This window comes from Polistes fuscatus, unplaced genomic scaffold (assembly GCF_010416935.1).
Source record: "Polistes fuscatus isolate 324 unplaced genomic scaffold, CU_Pfus_HIC Scaffold11, whole genome shotgun sequence".
Classification (NCBI taxonomy): domain Eukaryota; kingdom Metazoa; phylum Arthropoda; class Insecta; order Hymenoptera; family Vespidae; genus Polistes; species Polistes fuscatus.
In genome coordinates, this window is record NW_025113009.1 from 7,228,194 (window position 1) to 7,241,348 (window position 13,155).

The 13,155-nt window shown below is 32.4% G+C and overlaps 4 protein-coding genes across 9 annotated transcripts in view; 2 read left to right on the forward strand and 2 right to left on the reverse strand.

Moving 5' to 3' along the window:
- Positions 1–957: 957 nt before the first annotated feature.
- Positions 958–1,935, reverse strand: LOC122526470 (inosine triphosphate pyrophosphatase). Its single transcript, XM_043649891.1, has 2 exons — positions 1,818–1,935; positions 958–1,725 (listed from the first exon to the last, which is right to left on the reverse strand). Exon 2 carries the CDS (start codon positions 1,555–1,557, stop codon positions 988–990), a length of 570 nt encoding a protein of 189 aa, XP_043505826.1. The 5' UTR covers positions 1,558–1,725; positions 1,818–1,935; the 3' UTR covers positions 958–987.
- Positions 1,936–2,343: 408 nt separating this feature from the next.
- Positions 2,344–7,448, reverse strand: LOC122526471 (dosage compensation regulator). 2 transcript variants are annotated; one of them, XM_043649892.1, is made up of 9 exons: positions 7,140–7,448; positions 6,566–7,064; positions 6,054–6,100; positions 5,719–5,960; positions 3,996–5,649; positions 3,565–3,932; positions 3,221–3,490; positions 2,897–3,142; positions 2,344–2,810 (listed from the first exon to the last, which is right to left on the reverse strand). In XM_043649892.1, the coding sequence occupies exons 1-9, from the start codon at positions 7,216–7,218 to the stop codon at positions 2,409–2,411; spliced, it is 3,807 nt and encodes a 1,268-aa protein (XP_043505827.1). In that variant the 5' UTR covers positions 7,219–7,448; the 3' UTR covers positions 2,344–2,408. The 2 variants fall into 2 exon arrangements, with proteins under 2 accessions (XP_043505827.1, XP_043505828.1); XM_043649893.1 differs by lacking the exon at positions 7,140–7,448 and having other exon boundaries at positions 6,222–6,655.
- Positions 7,449–7,507: 59 nt separating this feature from the next.
- Positions 7,508–9,619, forward strand: LOC122526474 (probable deoxyhypusine synthase). 2 transcript variants are annotated; one of them, XM_043649900.1, is made up of 8 exons: positions 7,508–7,615; positions 7,887–8,019; positions 8,102–8,376; positions 8,451–8,669; positions 8,745–8,937; positions 9,016–9,119; positions 9,178–9,303; positions 9,385–9,619. In XM_043649900.1, the coding sequence occupies exons 2-8, from the start codon at positions 7,911–7,913 to the stop codon at positions 9,481–9,483; spliced, it is 1,125 nt and encodes a 374-aa protein (XP_043505835.1). In that variant the 5' UTR covers positions 7,508–7,615; positions 7,887–7,910; the 3' UTR covers positions 9,484–9,619. The 2 variants fall into 2 exon arrangements, with proteins under 2 accessions (XP_043505835.1, XP_043505834.1); XM_043649899.1 differs by lacking the exon at positions 7,508–7,615 and having other exon boundaries at positions 7,860–8,019.
- A 300-nt stretch (positions 9,620–9,919) lies between these two features.
- LOC122526473 (ecdysone-induced protein 78C) overlaps positions 9,920–13,155 on the forward strand; it is a 93,922-nt gene continuing 90,686 nt past the window's right edge. For 2 of the 4 annotated variants that reach the window (XM_043649894.1, XM_043649896.1), the window contains exon 1: positions 12,736–12,822. Coding sequence is in view for 1 of the 4 variants with exons in the window: in XM_043649898.1 (XP_043505833.1) it covers positions 10,263–10,351; positions 12,740–12,822 (172 nt within the window). In the remaining 3 variants the exon portion in view is untranslated. The other 2 variants (XM_043649898.1, XM_043649895.1) reach the window with 2 other exon arrangements.

Consider the following 13,155-nt stretch of genomic DNA (forward strand, 5'->3'; position numbering starts at 1 on the left):
CAAGGTTGTGGGAAGAAAGTTCTTATATATCTAAATACGTTTATTGATAATTTATTAATATCATTTGCGATAGAAGAAAATTAAATTATAAATAATATGATTTGAATATAGAGTATATCTAACGTGTGTTAGATCGAATATATATGTATCTGACCAGGTGATATCATGTAAAAGTTTCTTCTTACATTTCGTCGTATCGTACAAAGAATATGGATAATATATTTTAAAAATATATTTATATTTTAAAAATTACTCCGATTTATCGAGATAAAAGAAACAACAATATTGAAAGTTCAATACTCGAAGAATCCCTGGTATAATATTCCGTTGTTATATATATATATATATATATATTTAATACTGATTATTATAACTGACTTATCGATAACCTTAAGATGAAATAATTATTTTCTTCTAGTAAACGCCTACCACATTTAACAAATAATTTCATTAATTAAAAATATTTATTCATTTCGTTGCTTTTTTTCAACAATCTTCGTCCAAATTTATATTTGGATACAAAGACTTATAAATCCCAATTAAATCTGAACATTACTTGATATTACTAACAAATAAAGGAAATGACAAATACGAGATTACGTGTTTACCAAATAAAATTGCTTATACATATATATGTATATGTGTGTATATATATATAAGCGATAATTGATAATTCATTTTTTAGTTATAAATAAAAACGTTAGTATTATAGATTTTGCGTAAATTTGATAAATAATATAAAAGAAATACTACATTCAATCTAAAAAATATACTTTTTTTTTTAAAATCAGTATTGTTTTTAACGACTCAACGATATATGATATCTAATTTATAATAGATATTTATATTTTGGAAATATGATTAAATTTTTTTCTTTGTTGCATCATTCGATAAAAATGAGGGATAGCTTAAAATCTACATATTGTGCTTTATTTTATATATATATGAATGCATATATTTCAAAGATCTTTCGTTTATTAACGGATTTTAAGATTGTTTTACAAAGTGATCTTTTAATTTTTCTAAAGCTTTGCTACGATGTGAAATTTCATTCTTCACTTGCTTAGGTAATTCAGCATACGTTTGATCATAATTTAAAGGTTGAAAACACGGATCCCAACCGAAATCTCTTGATCCTCGTGGATCGACGATGGTACCTTGAACTCGTCCTTGAAAAAGGAGTACCGGAGTATTCTTATCTTCATCTTCGCAATAAGCGAATGTACAAACAGCCTCAGCACTTTTATCTTCCCAACCATGAAGCATTTTGTATAATCCCTCGGGTCCTAGTTTTTCTAGAAACCATTTTATATATGGCCCTGGAAGACCTTTCATTGCATTAAAGCAAAGACAAGTATCTTCAATGATGACCGGACCCTTAACAATTTTTGCTGCCGCACGACATTTATCTCGGCAAATGTCATCGATTTCACCTTGATATTCCGGAAGATCTATCTTCTTGCTCGTTATCTCACGAGGAAAATTTTTTCCCAATATTGCAACAAATTCTTCCAACTTTTTAACGTTACCTGTAACGAAAACAATTGGTTTGGACATCGTACAAATTTTACAAATTAATTGTTTCTCTTGTTTTACTTAAGGAATTATATGCGAGATATTTCGAGAATTTTCAAATTTTTCCGCGCGCATTCGTTGTGATCACGTGACATGTAAATCGATGTAAAAACTTGCCGATAAACTTGTCATGAGAATAGACAGAAGAATCTGTAAAATAACGTCAATTATCGATTTTTTTAATGGTAGTAGATCTAATAAACGATAGTTATAATATTGAGATTGATATTTAAATTACTTACGTTTATAATTATCTACTTTATTTGATTAGTTAAATGTAAAGACTACATTTACACAGAGGCCATATTGTTTCGAATCATGGCTACCACACTTCCAATTGTAAAGAATCGAATTGTAATATTTCGATTAATCGACATAAGTATAATATATCGCGTTAACTTTATCTCTTTTATTTTAGTCTATTAATATTGAGAATATTATTTTAGAATCAAACGATCTATTTTTTTATTTTTTTTAAATATTTTATTTTGCACAGCTCCATAAAATCACGAAATATTTCATGGTATATTGTTGATTTTTATAATAAACACATTCATAAGACATACTTCAAAATAATTCCGGATTACTTTTTTTCTTTTTCTTGGTGAGAATTATATATTATTACAATTCATATTATAATATTAATACTATATAATATTGACAGCGATAAACAAATACATAGTGCTTAAATTAAATCAATTATTTACTATTTTGTTTTTTAACATTCATGTATATGTTAAAAATGAAATTATGTAATTATTAATTAATAATTTGTAATTATTAATTAAGTATTAATTAACATCCACTATTAGAATAATCATTAATTATCATATTTAATATCTTCCGCGAAATCTTCCTCTATTGTTGCCACCACCAATATTACCAGCGCCCATACCAACACCACCACCTCCGCCGCCGCCTCCGCCTCCGCCGCCACCACCGCCACCACCACCACCACCCCAATTTCCACCTCTTCCAAATCGACTATTGCCCATCCCATATCCATTACCAAATCCACCAGAATTTCCACCAAAATTATTTCCTCTAAAACTTCCCGAAGGTCTACGATATCCACCGTTTCCTCGCATCATTTTCAGGGGAGTTGCTTCATCTCTAGTATAACCAGTTGTATGACCTCTTTGAGATCTACGTGATTGAAATCCACCGCTACTGATTTGATCTAATTCATATCTACAAGCGTTCATGCCACATAATGACTTAATAACATTTAACACCTACAAACCAGAGAAAAATTATTTCACACACAATAAATTTTATTTTTCTATATTTAAGAAATTCTATTGTCCTAAAATTTACTAACTTTCTGCTCTATCGAGCTCAAATCTAAAATCGTCTCTGGATCTTTAGCGGCTCTTATAACGAGACTTTCCAAAGCAGGTCTTAATGCGACAATATCTGCGGCATGTTGAGGATTCATATCTAAATTAATCCAATTATCTAATTTTACTAAACCATCTACGTATTCTACCTTCCGAGATCCAAATAGTAACAAATGAATGGGAGATACCATAGTCATTTGCTTACAAGACACAGCTCTTGTACGAATCTAGAAATTGTTATTGTTATGTTAAAACGTTCAATTTAATTTCATTGCATTTTATTAAGTTGAAAACAATTAATTTACCTTTTCTCCAAATACGAAAAATGGGAATGGAAAATTTTGCTCGAAGTTGCTACAATTAACGGACGTCTTATGAATAAGAGCTGCTTTCGATTCGGTAGTAAGAACTTTGCGTTTTTCTTTGTGATAACAAACGTTTGGATATAATCCCATACATAATAAAGCAGTAATTGTATCGAGTTGAATATCAGCACCTGATTGATAATTTAATAGATTTGGACAAAGTGTCTCTTCAGGGAAGCCAGCACTTTGTAAAAGAGCTTGTAATTGATTCTGTATAATAAACAAAATGTTAAGTTTTTAAATTGATTTATGTATTAATATACCACATTTTTTGATTAACATACTTTTGCTTCCCATGTTACTCTCAATGTAGGTAAACTTAAATTCTTTGAATCACAAAAAGCTTGTTCTGCATATTCCCCAGAAGCTCTAACATCTTCCCATGCTTGGAAAGCATGTAACATAGCAACGTGATCACTGTATCTTGCTCCTGCAAACCATTTTTGTTGCGTGGTCAATCGTCTTACATCAGGAGCCATATTATACACCTCAGGGAATGTGGTACTATTTGCAGCCATCGTGGAAAGTGCATCTCCAACTCGGAACATACATCCCAGAATCATCATTTTTCCTAATCTTGGCTCTATTGGTAAGCGAGCTAAAATCTTGCCGAGAGGAGTCAATTCATCATTTTTGTCCAAGCATTTCATTTCTAAAATAAGAAAATATGTATTATTTTACAAAGTAGGAATAAAATGACTCAATGTTTTATTACCTCTTAACACAACTTCAGCTTCAATTACAGCATCTATTGGTGGTGGTTCGATAGCTTTTGATAAGAATTTTCCAATGCTACCTAGTCTTAATAATTTGATACTCAATGCTAACTCGTGCAAAGGTGTCCTAAACATTTCTGGCGTCATATGTTCATCCATTCTATTATATCTTGCTCTTGAACAAAGATGAAAACAGAATCCAGGTCTCACACGACCTGCGCGTCCTTTACGTTGTTCTAAATTTGTTTTACTTGCCCATACGGTAGCATAATTGGTCATATTATTATGAGAAGTAAATAATTTCATTTTCGCTTTACACGAATCTATTACGTAAACTACATCGTTAATTGTTATAGAGGTTTCAGCAATATTCGTAGCCAATATTATTTTTGTCACACCGGAAGGGACAGGATCAAATACTTTTCTTTGGTCTTCTCTTGGTAATTGCGAATGCAAAGGAATAACAATATAACTCATTCCACCAAAAATAGGATGTTGTTGCAAGTGTTTCATTAATGCAAATATCAAATTCCAGCCAGGTAAGAAAATTAGAACTGCACCAGGAATGCCTTGTCCTTTTATATATTTAAGTAAAGCTTCTATCAATTCGAAACTTATTTCTTTCTCAGTAAGTTGTGCCATGGCATTCTTCGTTTGAATAGAATAATCAGCACTAATAACTTTATTTAAATTTTCTTCGGGTTCTCCGTCCGTAGGTAGATCATCCGAATCACGATTTTTACGTTTCTTCAAATCCATCGGTGGAACAAAATTAGTCAATTGTATGCAATCTTCTAAGAAATATTGTTGAACGGGAAACGATCTGCCAGGAATTTCAATTACTGGGCAATTATTGAAATATTCGCTAAATAACGTAGTGTCAATTGTAGCCGACATAAGAATAATTCTTAGATCGGGATACATGTGTATCATATCACGAAGAACAACCATAATGAAGTCTGAATTAACATCTCTTTCGTGAATTTCGTCAACAATTACATGAGACACTCCTCGAAGTCCACCTTCTAATTTTCTCAAAAGTACTCCAACAGTGCAGAACATTATAGCTCCATAGGGCCTAGGTAGGCATGATTCAAAGCGTACGGAATATCCAACCGATTGTCCCAAACTTTCGCATCTTTCAGCTGCGACACGATCTGCCACAGATACAGCTGAGATTCGCCTAGGTTGAGTGATAGCAATGCTGCATAATGAACCTTGACCTGACGCAATATAATCATCCAAAATGAACTGGCAAACTTGAGTTGTTTTACCGCAGCCTGTATTTCCACGAATGATAATGACTGGATTATCGTTAATGGCATTCATGATCTCATTTTTCTTTAGAAAGACTGGTAAAGTTGACCTATCTTTTATGCTACTTAGTAATTTAGAATCTTGTTGCAGTCTTTCTCGTTGCTCATGCATTAATTCATCTGATAATCTATCTAAAGTCATCATTGCCATGGGTCCTTCGTCAATGTTACATCCAGTCCATGGATTCCAATTTTGTTGTGGAGGAGACCAACTAACTACACCTGCTGGTTGGGGTACAGATGATATGAAATCATCTAAAATTTGATTTGTTAATAATGAAACTCCTATGCTTGGTTGAGGTACCGAAGAATGTTGTGTTGGACTTTTTTTTAAATTCTATTATGACAAATAAATTAGATTAGTATAACTAAATAATGTAGTGAAAAATAATCACGTATATTATACCTCTGTTTGCTTAATGTTGACAGGTTGTATTTCCAAGCTTCTCAATAGATCATGAATTTGAGATTCCAGTTCTGGAGAGATTTTAACTGGATACGGCTTTATTTGTTCTGCATCTTTATTTTTTTTTAAAGTGCCACTAAATGCTTCTATGACGCCAAGGTGATATAACTGTCGGACGATAGACAAGGCACAGCTTTTCGAAGCGGTTTGCTTGTTAGATCCTGTCTCACGGCCGGTAACATCTAAAATTTATATTATTATATATAATGAAAACTAGTTTCATATTATTTATTTTACATGCAACAGATTTTATTTATCTATGATATAGAACTTACTTCGTCCAAGTTGTTTTACATAAAACGTCATTTCTGCCATGAAACTCCTTGAAAATATATTTTTAATATAAAATACATAATGCATATTAGCGTAAAAAGTATTCTACGTATTTTTATTGCAAGCAATAAATTAGAGTAAGGTTGTTATGCAAATTATTGAAAACTTACCATTTGAAATTACCCAAGACCACTTTGGAATACGACGGATCACATTTTATGAAGTATTTGCACCAAAACCATTATTGAATCGTTTCAATAAAAGTTTTGGTTATACCATCACCTGCCATCTGTGCACAAGAGAGTTTTATATTTTCCTCTTGTACCAGCTTTAGAGATAACTTTAATTATGTAATCCAAAATGGTCTTGATCATGTTCAAATGGTATAAAATACATTATATCCATATTGGGCTGTAATTAAACTTGGATTCTAAGCAGGATTTTGGATATTATCAGAGCACCAGAGGTCCAATCCATACTTGAAACTAAAGGGCTCTGATGGGATGTTTCATACCTCGTATGATCTGGACCCACTGGGGTATATTTATAATCTGCATTAATTTTGTTAGTTTGCATAAACTGATGTAGTTTTGATTTTGCATTTTCTATAGTCCAATTTCCATGAATCCCAGAATTAACATCAACATCCTCTGCGTCTTCTACTTTCTTTTGATCGGCCAACCTATCTATATACGTATAGTTACTTTGACCGTGTTCGTTATATGGTCGATATGCTTGGCCTATGTCGTTAGGACCCATTCCATCTTGAAAGACTGATTTTATTGGAGATAACGGCTCCAATTTGATATCTGGCCCTAATGCCGGTGGCATTATGTTTGATGTATCTTTAGGGACATCATTTTGATTGACATGTCCTGCGCGAACTAAATAATTAACATAATCTCTAGCTGCATTTCCTTGAGCATCTTTTTTATTAGTTGAATTGCCTGCACCGACATAGTCAAATCCTGGTACACGTAATTCGCACAGAAACCGTTGCCTATGTTTTGGGCCTGGGAAAAAATCTCTGTTAATTGCAATTAACAGTTACAAAATAAAAGTTAATAGGAAAACTATTTAGCACTTACCTGTTGGTCTTACATCAAATATTGGATCTTTCCCATTTTTTCCACACCATTGGTGAAAAAATGATTTTATATCACCCATTTCCAAATATCTTTTAATATTCCTACTTTTGTTTTTCTAATTAAAATAGATAAAAAGTATTATTGAACTATTAAATTACCAAATTACTCTCCCTTCTCTCTCTTTCCCTCTATTTCCTTGGAAAATTTCACATCAATAAAATTACCTAGAACGTATAACTTTAGAGGTATGCTATAGCAACTATTAAATGCATCACTGTTACACTGCATGAAGCGCCATCTTGTGATTTAACGTCATTTCAAAATAACAGGTATTTATTTTTAATCATTTCTATATTTTTAATCTTTTAACAAGTACAAAATAAAATAATTTGAGCATAAATGTGTCAAGTAAATATTCGGTTATTTTTGAATATTTAAAAAACCGATCAGTCTGAAATTTTTGATCTATTAAAAAGGTATATGCTAATTTTTGTGTTGATTGGTTAGTTGGTATCCTTGATCAAGGCAAACATGTTATTTTCTATGTATTTACATGTGAATTGTGAATTTCAAATTATTAGCTATTATAAAATTTAATTATTATGTGTATTTATAAATAAATGTTTGTCATTGTATGTAATTTAAAAAAGTAATTTAGTGCAAATGTAATTTAAAAAAGTATTAGTTTATTTAGTAAGATTATTTTATGTGTTGTGTATGAATAATAAAGATAAACTTGTTTATTAGTACAAATTGTTAAAAAATTACAAAATGAACAGCACAAAAGAAAATAGTACTACAGATGAAGTACCACAATTTGTTAAAGATGCTGTGCTGGTCCACAGTTCTCCTTTTCCAAGCAGTACGCCTACGGTTAAGGGTATGTTATCATATAACCTACATTTTTATAAGAATGTATATGTATAATCTCATAAATATTACATTGTATTTTTATTTTTCAGGATATGATTGGAACAATGGAATCAATTATCATAACCTGTTCGAGTCATATAAAAATTCAGGTTTCCAAGCGACAAACTTTGGATTAGCTGTAAATGAAATTAACCGTATGTTAATTGCCAGAAGTATACCTCTTAAAGAGGATCAAATTGACAAATTAGAAGACGATGAATTTATTAAGAGAAAATCATCGTGTACAATATTCTTAGGATATACATCTAACATGGCTTCTTGCGGTGTTAGAGATACGATAAGATTCCTTGTTCAGCATAAAATGGTCGGTTACTGATTATTTATAATTTATATGTATTTATACTTTATTGATTGAGATTAATCAATTTATTTCTTTAGGTTGATTGCATAGTTACAACAGCTGGGGGAGTAGAAGAAGATCTCATTAAATGTTTAGCGCCAACCTATATCGGTGATTTCCACTTAAATGGAAAAGATCTTCGAGACATTGGAATTAATCGAATAGGGAACCTGTTAGTTCCTAATGACAATTATTGTTTGTTTGAAGATTGGGTGACACCAATATTAGATGCTATGCTAATCGAACAGAAAGAACAAGTATAAAATTATTCTTACGATATACTTATAATTATTGTTATTTTACTTTAACTCTAATTATAATTTATTTGACAGGGTACTCTATGGACGCCATCTAAAATAATAACTAGATTAGGAGAAGAAATTAATAACGAGGAATCAATATATTATTGGGCAGCAAAAAATAAAATTCCAGTTTTTAGTCCTGCTTTAACGGATGGTAGTTTAGGTGACATGATGTATTTTCATTCTTTTAAAAATCCAGGACTAGTAGTAGACATACTTTCAGGTAAATGTTGGTCTTTTATAAGACAGCAATAAGTTTAATAAATAAAAATAATATTATTTGTATTATTTATATTTACAGATCTCAGACGATTAAATACAATGGCTACTAAAGCAGTCAAAAGTGGAATGCTCATAATTGGAGGTGGTGTCATAAAACATCACATCTGTAATGCAAATTTAATGGTAAGTAGAAAAAAAATTATTCATAGTTAGAATATTATCTAATTATTTTCTATTCTAGAGAAATGGTGCTGATTATGCTGTTTTTCTAAACACATCTTCAGAATTTGATGGCAGCGACAGCGGAGCACGCCCGGACGAGGCGGTCTCTTGGGGTAAAATTCGAAAAGATGCGACCCCAGTAAAAGTAAGAGAATAATCAATCTAATGAAAGAAAAAAATAAAAATAATGATCGATCACAAATTTACATTCCCCTTTCTCTTTCAGATTTATGCTGAGGCATCTTTGATATTTCCACTCTTAGTCGGTGAAACTTTTGCGAGGAATTATCATTATTCAAAGAAGAAAACTGTTTCTGATGTTTAATAAATAAACGATAACGTTCCCTTCCACCAATACATAACGTTAGTTTAGATATATTATTATTTATTAATACGATCTCATTATTACGCGATTAAGAAATAACTTTTAAATAAAATCATGAAATCACATAAAAAAAAAAGTAGATAATAACAATTATTGAAATTACCAAGTCAAATTTCTTCTCATCATCGTTCCTTATATCCTTTTACAAAAAAATAAGTTCCGATAATTTGATCGTTTTTCAATTGTTTGAATATTACGCATTTTATTTTCTTAATTTATCGATACGATACATTCCAGTTTTATCTTTAAAACGTATTATTAAATTTCAGAGGAAAAAAAAGAGGGTACAAGAGGATTCTCGAAGAAGAGACGCCTGCGCGTTGCGAATGTTTCCTGCATGGCAGGTGTCTGAGGCGCAGGTTTACAGGCGCTCGGTAGTAAACCAAAACGGTGGGGGTAACATCATTTGTCAGTTGTTTCCCGTAAGCCCGCGCTCGCGGACGGGCGTGAAACCAACCCCCAACCCCCTCTCATCGAAATCCCCCACAACTTTATGGTTTCTGTTCTCCACGGAATCGCACGTCGAGCGATCGACGAGCCTGAAGGATTGGCGATCCTTGGCTCATCATCATCATCATCATCATCGTCGTCGTCGTCGTCGTCGTCGTCGTCGTCGTCGTCGTCGTCGTCATCGTCATTGTCATCGTCGTCAAAGCCGTCCTTCTTCAGGTTCCTCAGTTCCATCGGAATTGTATCGAGCGCGATCGTCGGTATGAACAATGATGGACGTGGAGGAGACCAACACCGCCTCCACTGCGAGTTCCTCACCGAGACCTTCCAGCCCTTCGGCAGATTCCACTTTTATCAGGTGAGAGAATGTAAACGTTTAATTTTATTTTGAAATATATATATGTGTATTTTGTGTATGTGTGTATGTGTATATATAATATAGTACTATTCGTATTCTTTTTCCAGCTAACTCTATGGGATTATCTATAGAATATTGTATGATTGAAATAAGTTTTGATTATTTTGTATAAGTTTATAAGAAGTTAATAAGAAGTAGAAAAGTTATAGATAATTATTACATACGTATTCTATCGATACCTATTAAAGTTTTACTGTTGTCCGATGAGGATGCTGTATGTTTCGTAGAAGTAATGATAGCAAATTAGCATCGTTGTACTACTTTATCCCGAAGGTCAAGAAAAGACTCCTAGTATAGTTGAAAATTTGATTATGTAGCCGATACTTCATCATTATTAACGCGAGTGTGTTAGACTCGCGAAACTTTGTAACTCTTCTTCCTTGGGTATGCATATACGGCCTTCAAAAGTCACCCTTGCCGGGACGTTGTCGCGAATAGTCAACCTCGTTGTAGAGTCTCCGGCCGTTTGCAAAGAAAAACGTACCTGCATCGACACATTTAATAATGTAAACTTTAAGAGCATCGTGCCTTACGCCAACCTCCGACCACGTTTTCCATTCCTACAATTTAAAAATGTAAGCCACGAATACGAATTCACCGGAAGCGTCGCTGGAAACGTTTGATTTTTCCCAAGAGAAAGATCTATATTTCTTATTTTCGAATTTAAAAATATACCGAGTATCGTCTCAATCTGATTTTTATTCAAATTTATATATTTTTTGTTATAATTAAAATTAGTTAAAGTTTTCATTAAAAGTTAGATATTTTTTATAAATTAAGAGACTTCTTAAAAGTGTAATCAAATCTATTTAACTTTCGAAGATCTTTTTCATTAAATGAATGTGTTCACTTTATCAGTAGAAAAAATTATCAGAAAGTTAAATATTTATCAATTTCCATTTTAGTGTTGATTTAATTAAAATGAAGCCGTTTCGTTCTATAGAATGGATATATCAGAGTTATTTGTAGGTTGCACGATGTATCGATTTATTTCTTTCTCTTTATAGTGTTTCCTCTTTTCATACATTGATTTCGGAAATATTCAACGATCGATCCTGCAATTTTAATTATCACATTTTTAATCTAAAATTCATTAAAACTAATAACCATTATATCGATATTATTAAACAAATGAAATATTCGATAAATAAGTTTAAATCAACATTAAGTAAGTAAAAAATCTCAAAGCGCTTTTCAGAACGTGTAAGAAAGTACTTGGAGTGATTGGACCTTTAGACGAGGATATTTTCGGGCGACCCAATTCGTTCCACCTATTCGAAGGTAATAATTATCGATGGTACTCGGAATAGCGCGGACGATTCGCAGAGTAATCGATGTATTCTGCCTTTCCTTGATTGTAAGAAAATGGTTCTATCATTTATCCGATATTTTATTTTAGCGAGAAAAATCATACGATTGAATTGAACCCCTTCCTCTTCCCTATGTTTATTACTTCAACAATTACATTTATCCTTTTTAGTTTATTAGTTTGAAAAATAAAAACTTGATTAATATGAATTATTATTATTATTTATTCGTTAAATTTCGCGCTTGTGATATTATTTATAGGGATCGTCGAGATAGATAATAAATAAAGATAGAACAGTTAAAGAAAAAAAAAAGAAATGTATTTCTTTGACCTTATGAAAACGTAGTTAGCATTTAAACGTTAAATCTCAACGATGAAAAAGGCTCAAAACTGAAAACCATTCTCGTTGGTTAAATTGGCACGAAGAGTAGGTAATTGTGAAAGCGCGGTAATTGAATCGCGCGTATAGAAGCGACCGCGAGTAAAGCACGCCCGATATAACTCGTTCGTTCATTCAAAGACGTCCAATGTTATATACCTAGCATGCATTTCAGGGGTTCATAAGCTGATCGATAACGCACTGGCTTGCGTGGATGTTCGCTTAGCACGTTAATTCATTATCCTCTTCAAAAATATACACATCCCATACGTAGATGTCGATCAATTCTCGTATATCTATTGTCAAAATCGAATCTCTCGTTTTTCATCTCGAAAACATCGTGAAAAAATAATTTTCATCCCCCGATCGAAGAGAATCTTTGAAAGTAGGTCAAATTTTTATCTTATCTTATCTTGTCTTTTATTCTTCTTTTTCTTTTTTTTCTAGTCCTTAGCCAAGACCGTGACCAATGAAAATCGGGAAGGACATTTGCGATTCCAAATAGTTACAATGTCCTTGTGTATAGTTTCACAGAATTCTGACTCGACAACTATCATACCCTTAGACTTGGACCACTTTCGAGATACGACGACGCTCTTCTATTTTACCGTTGAATACATAATGCATGTTTCTATTTCAGCGTGAAGAGGGAGCCGAGCACGGAAGAACCAAGCAGCCCTCTCGAGGCCACGAGTCCTGGTTCCATCCTGCGCAACAACAACGGTGAGTCCCTCCTCCATTAAACTAATACTCTTTCGAATCTACGAGCTTTCCGATATCACGACTATTTCCATTCCCCGGGCAACCGAATTGCGTTAGAGAAATGTTCTCTGTCTTTTTTTTTAAGAAGAAGAAAAAAAAAGAACAAAAATAAACTACCCCTACAAAGATGTAGAATTACGTATAGAAATAAGAAAGAGATGTGTTTGTTGATGAAAGTAATTAAGAAATTACTTACTCCCTTTTAACTTTGATCTCGCTGTAAAAAAATAAAAGCAAAAAAAAAAGTTAAATCGGATATTCGATACTAATTAACAGTACTTTATCTCTTGTAAA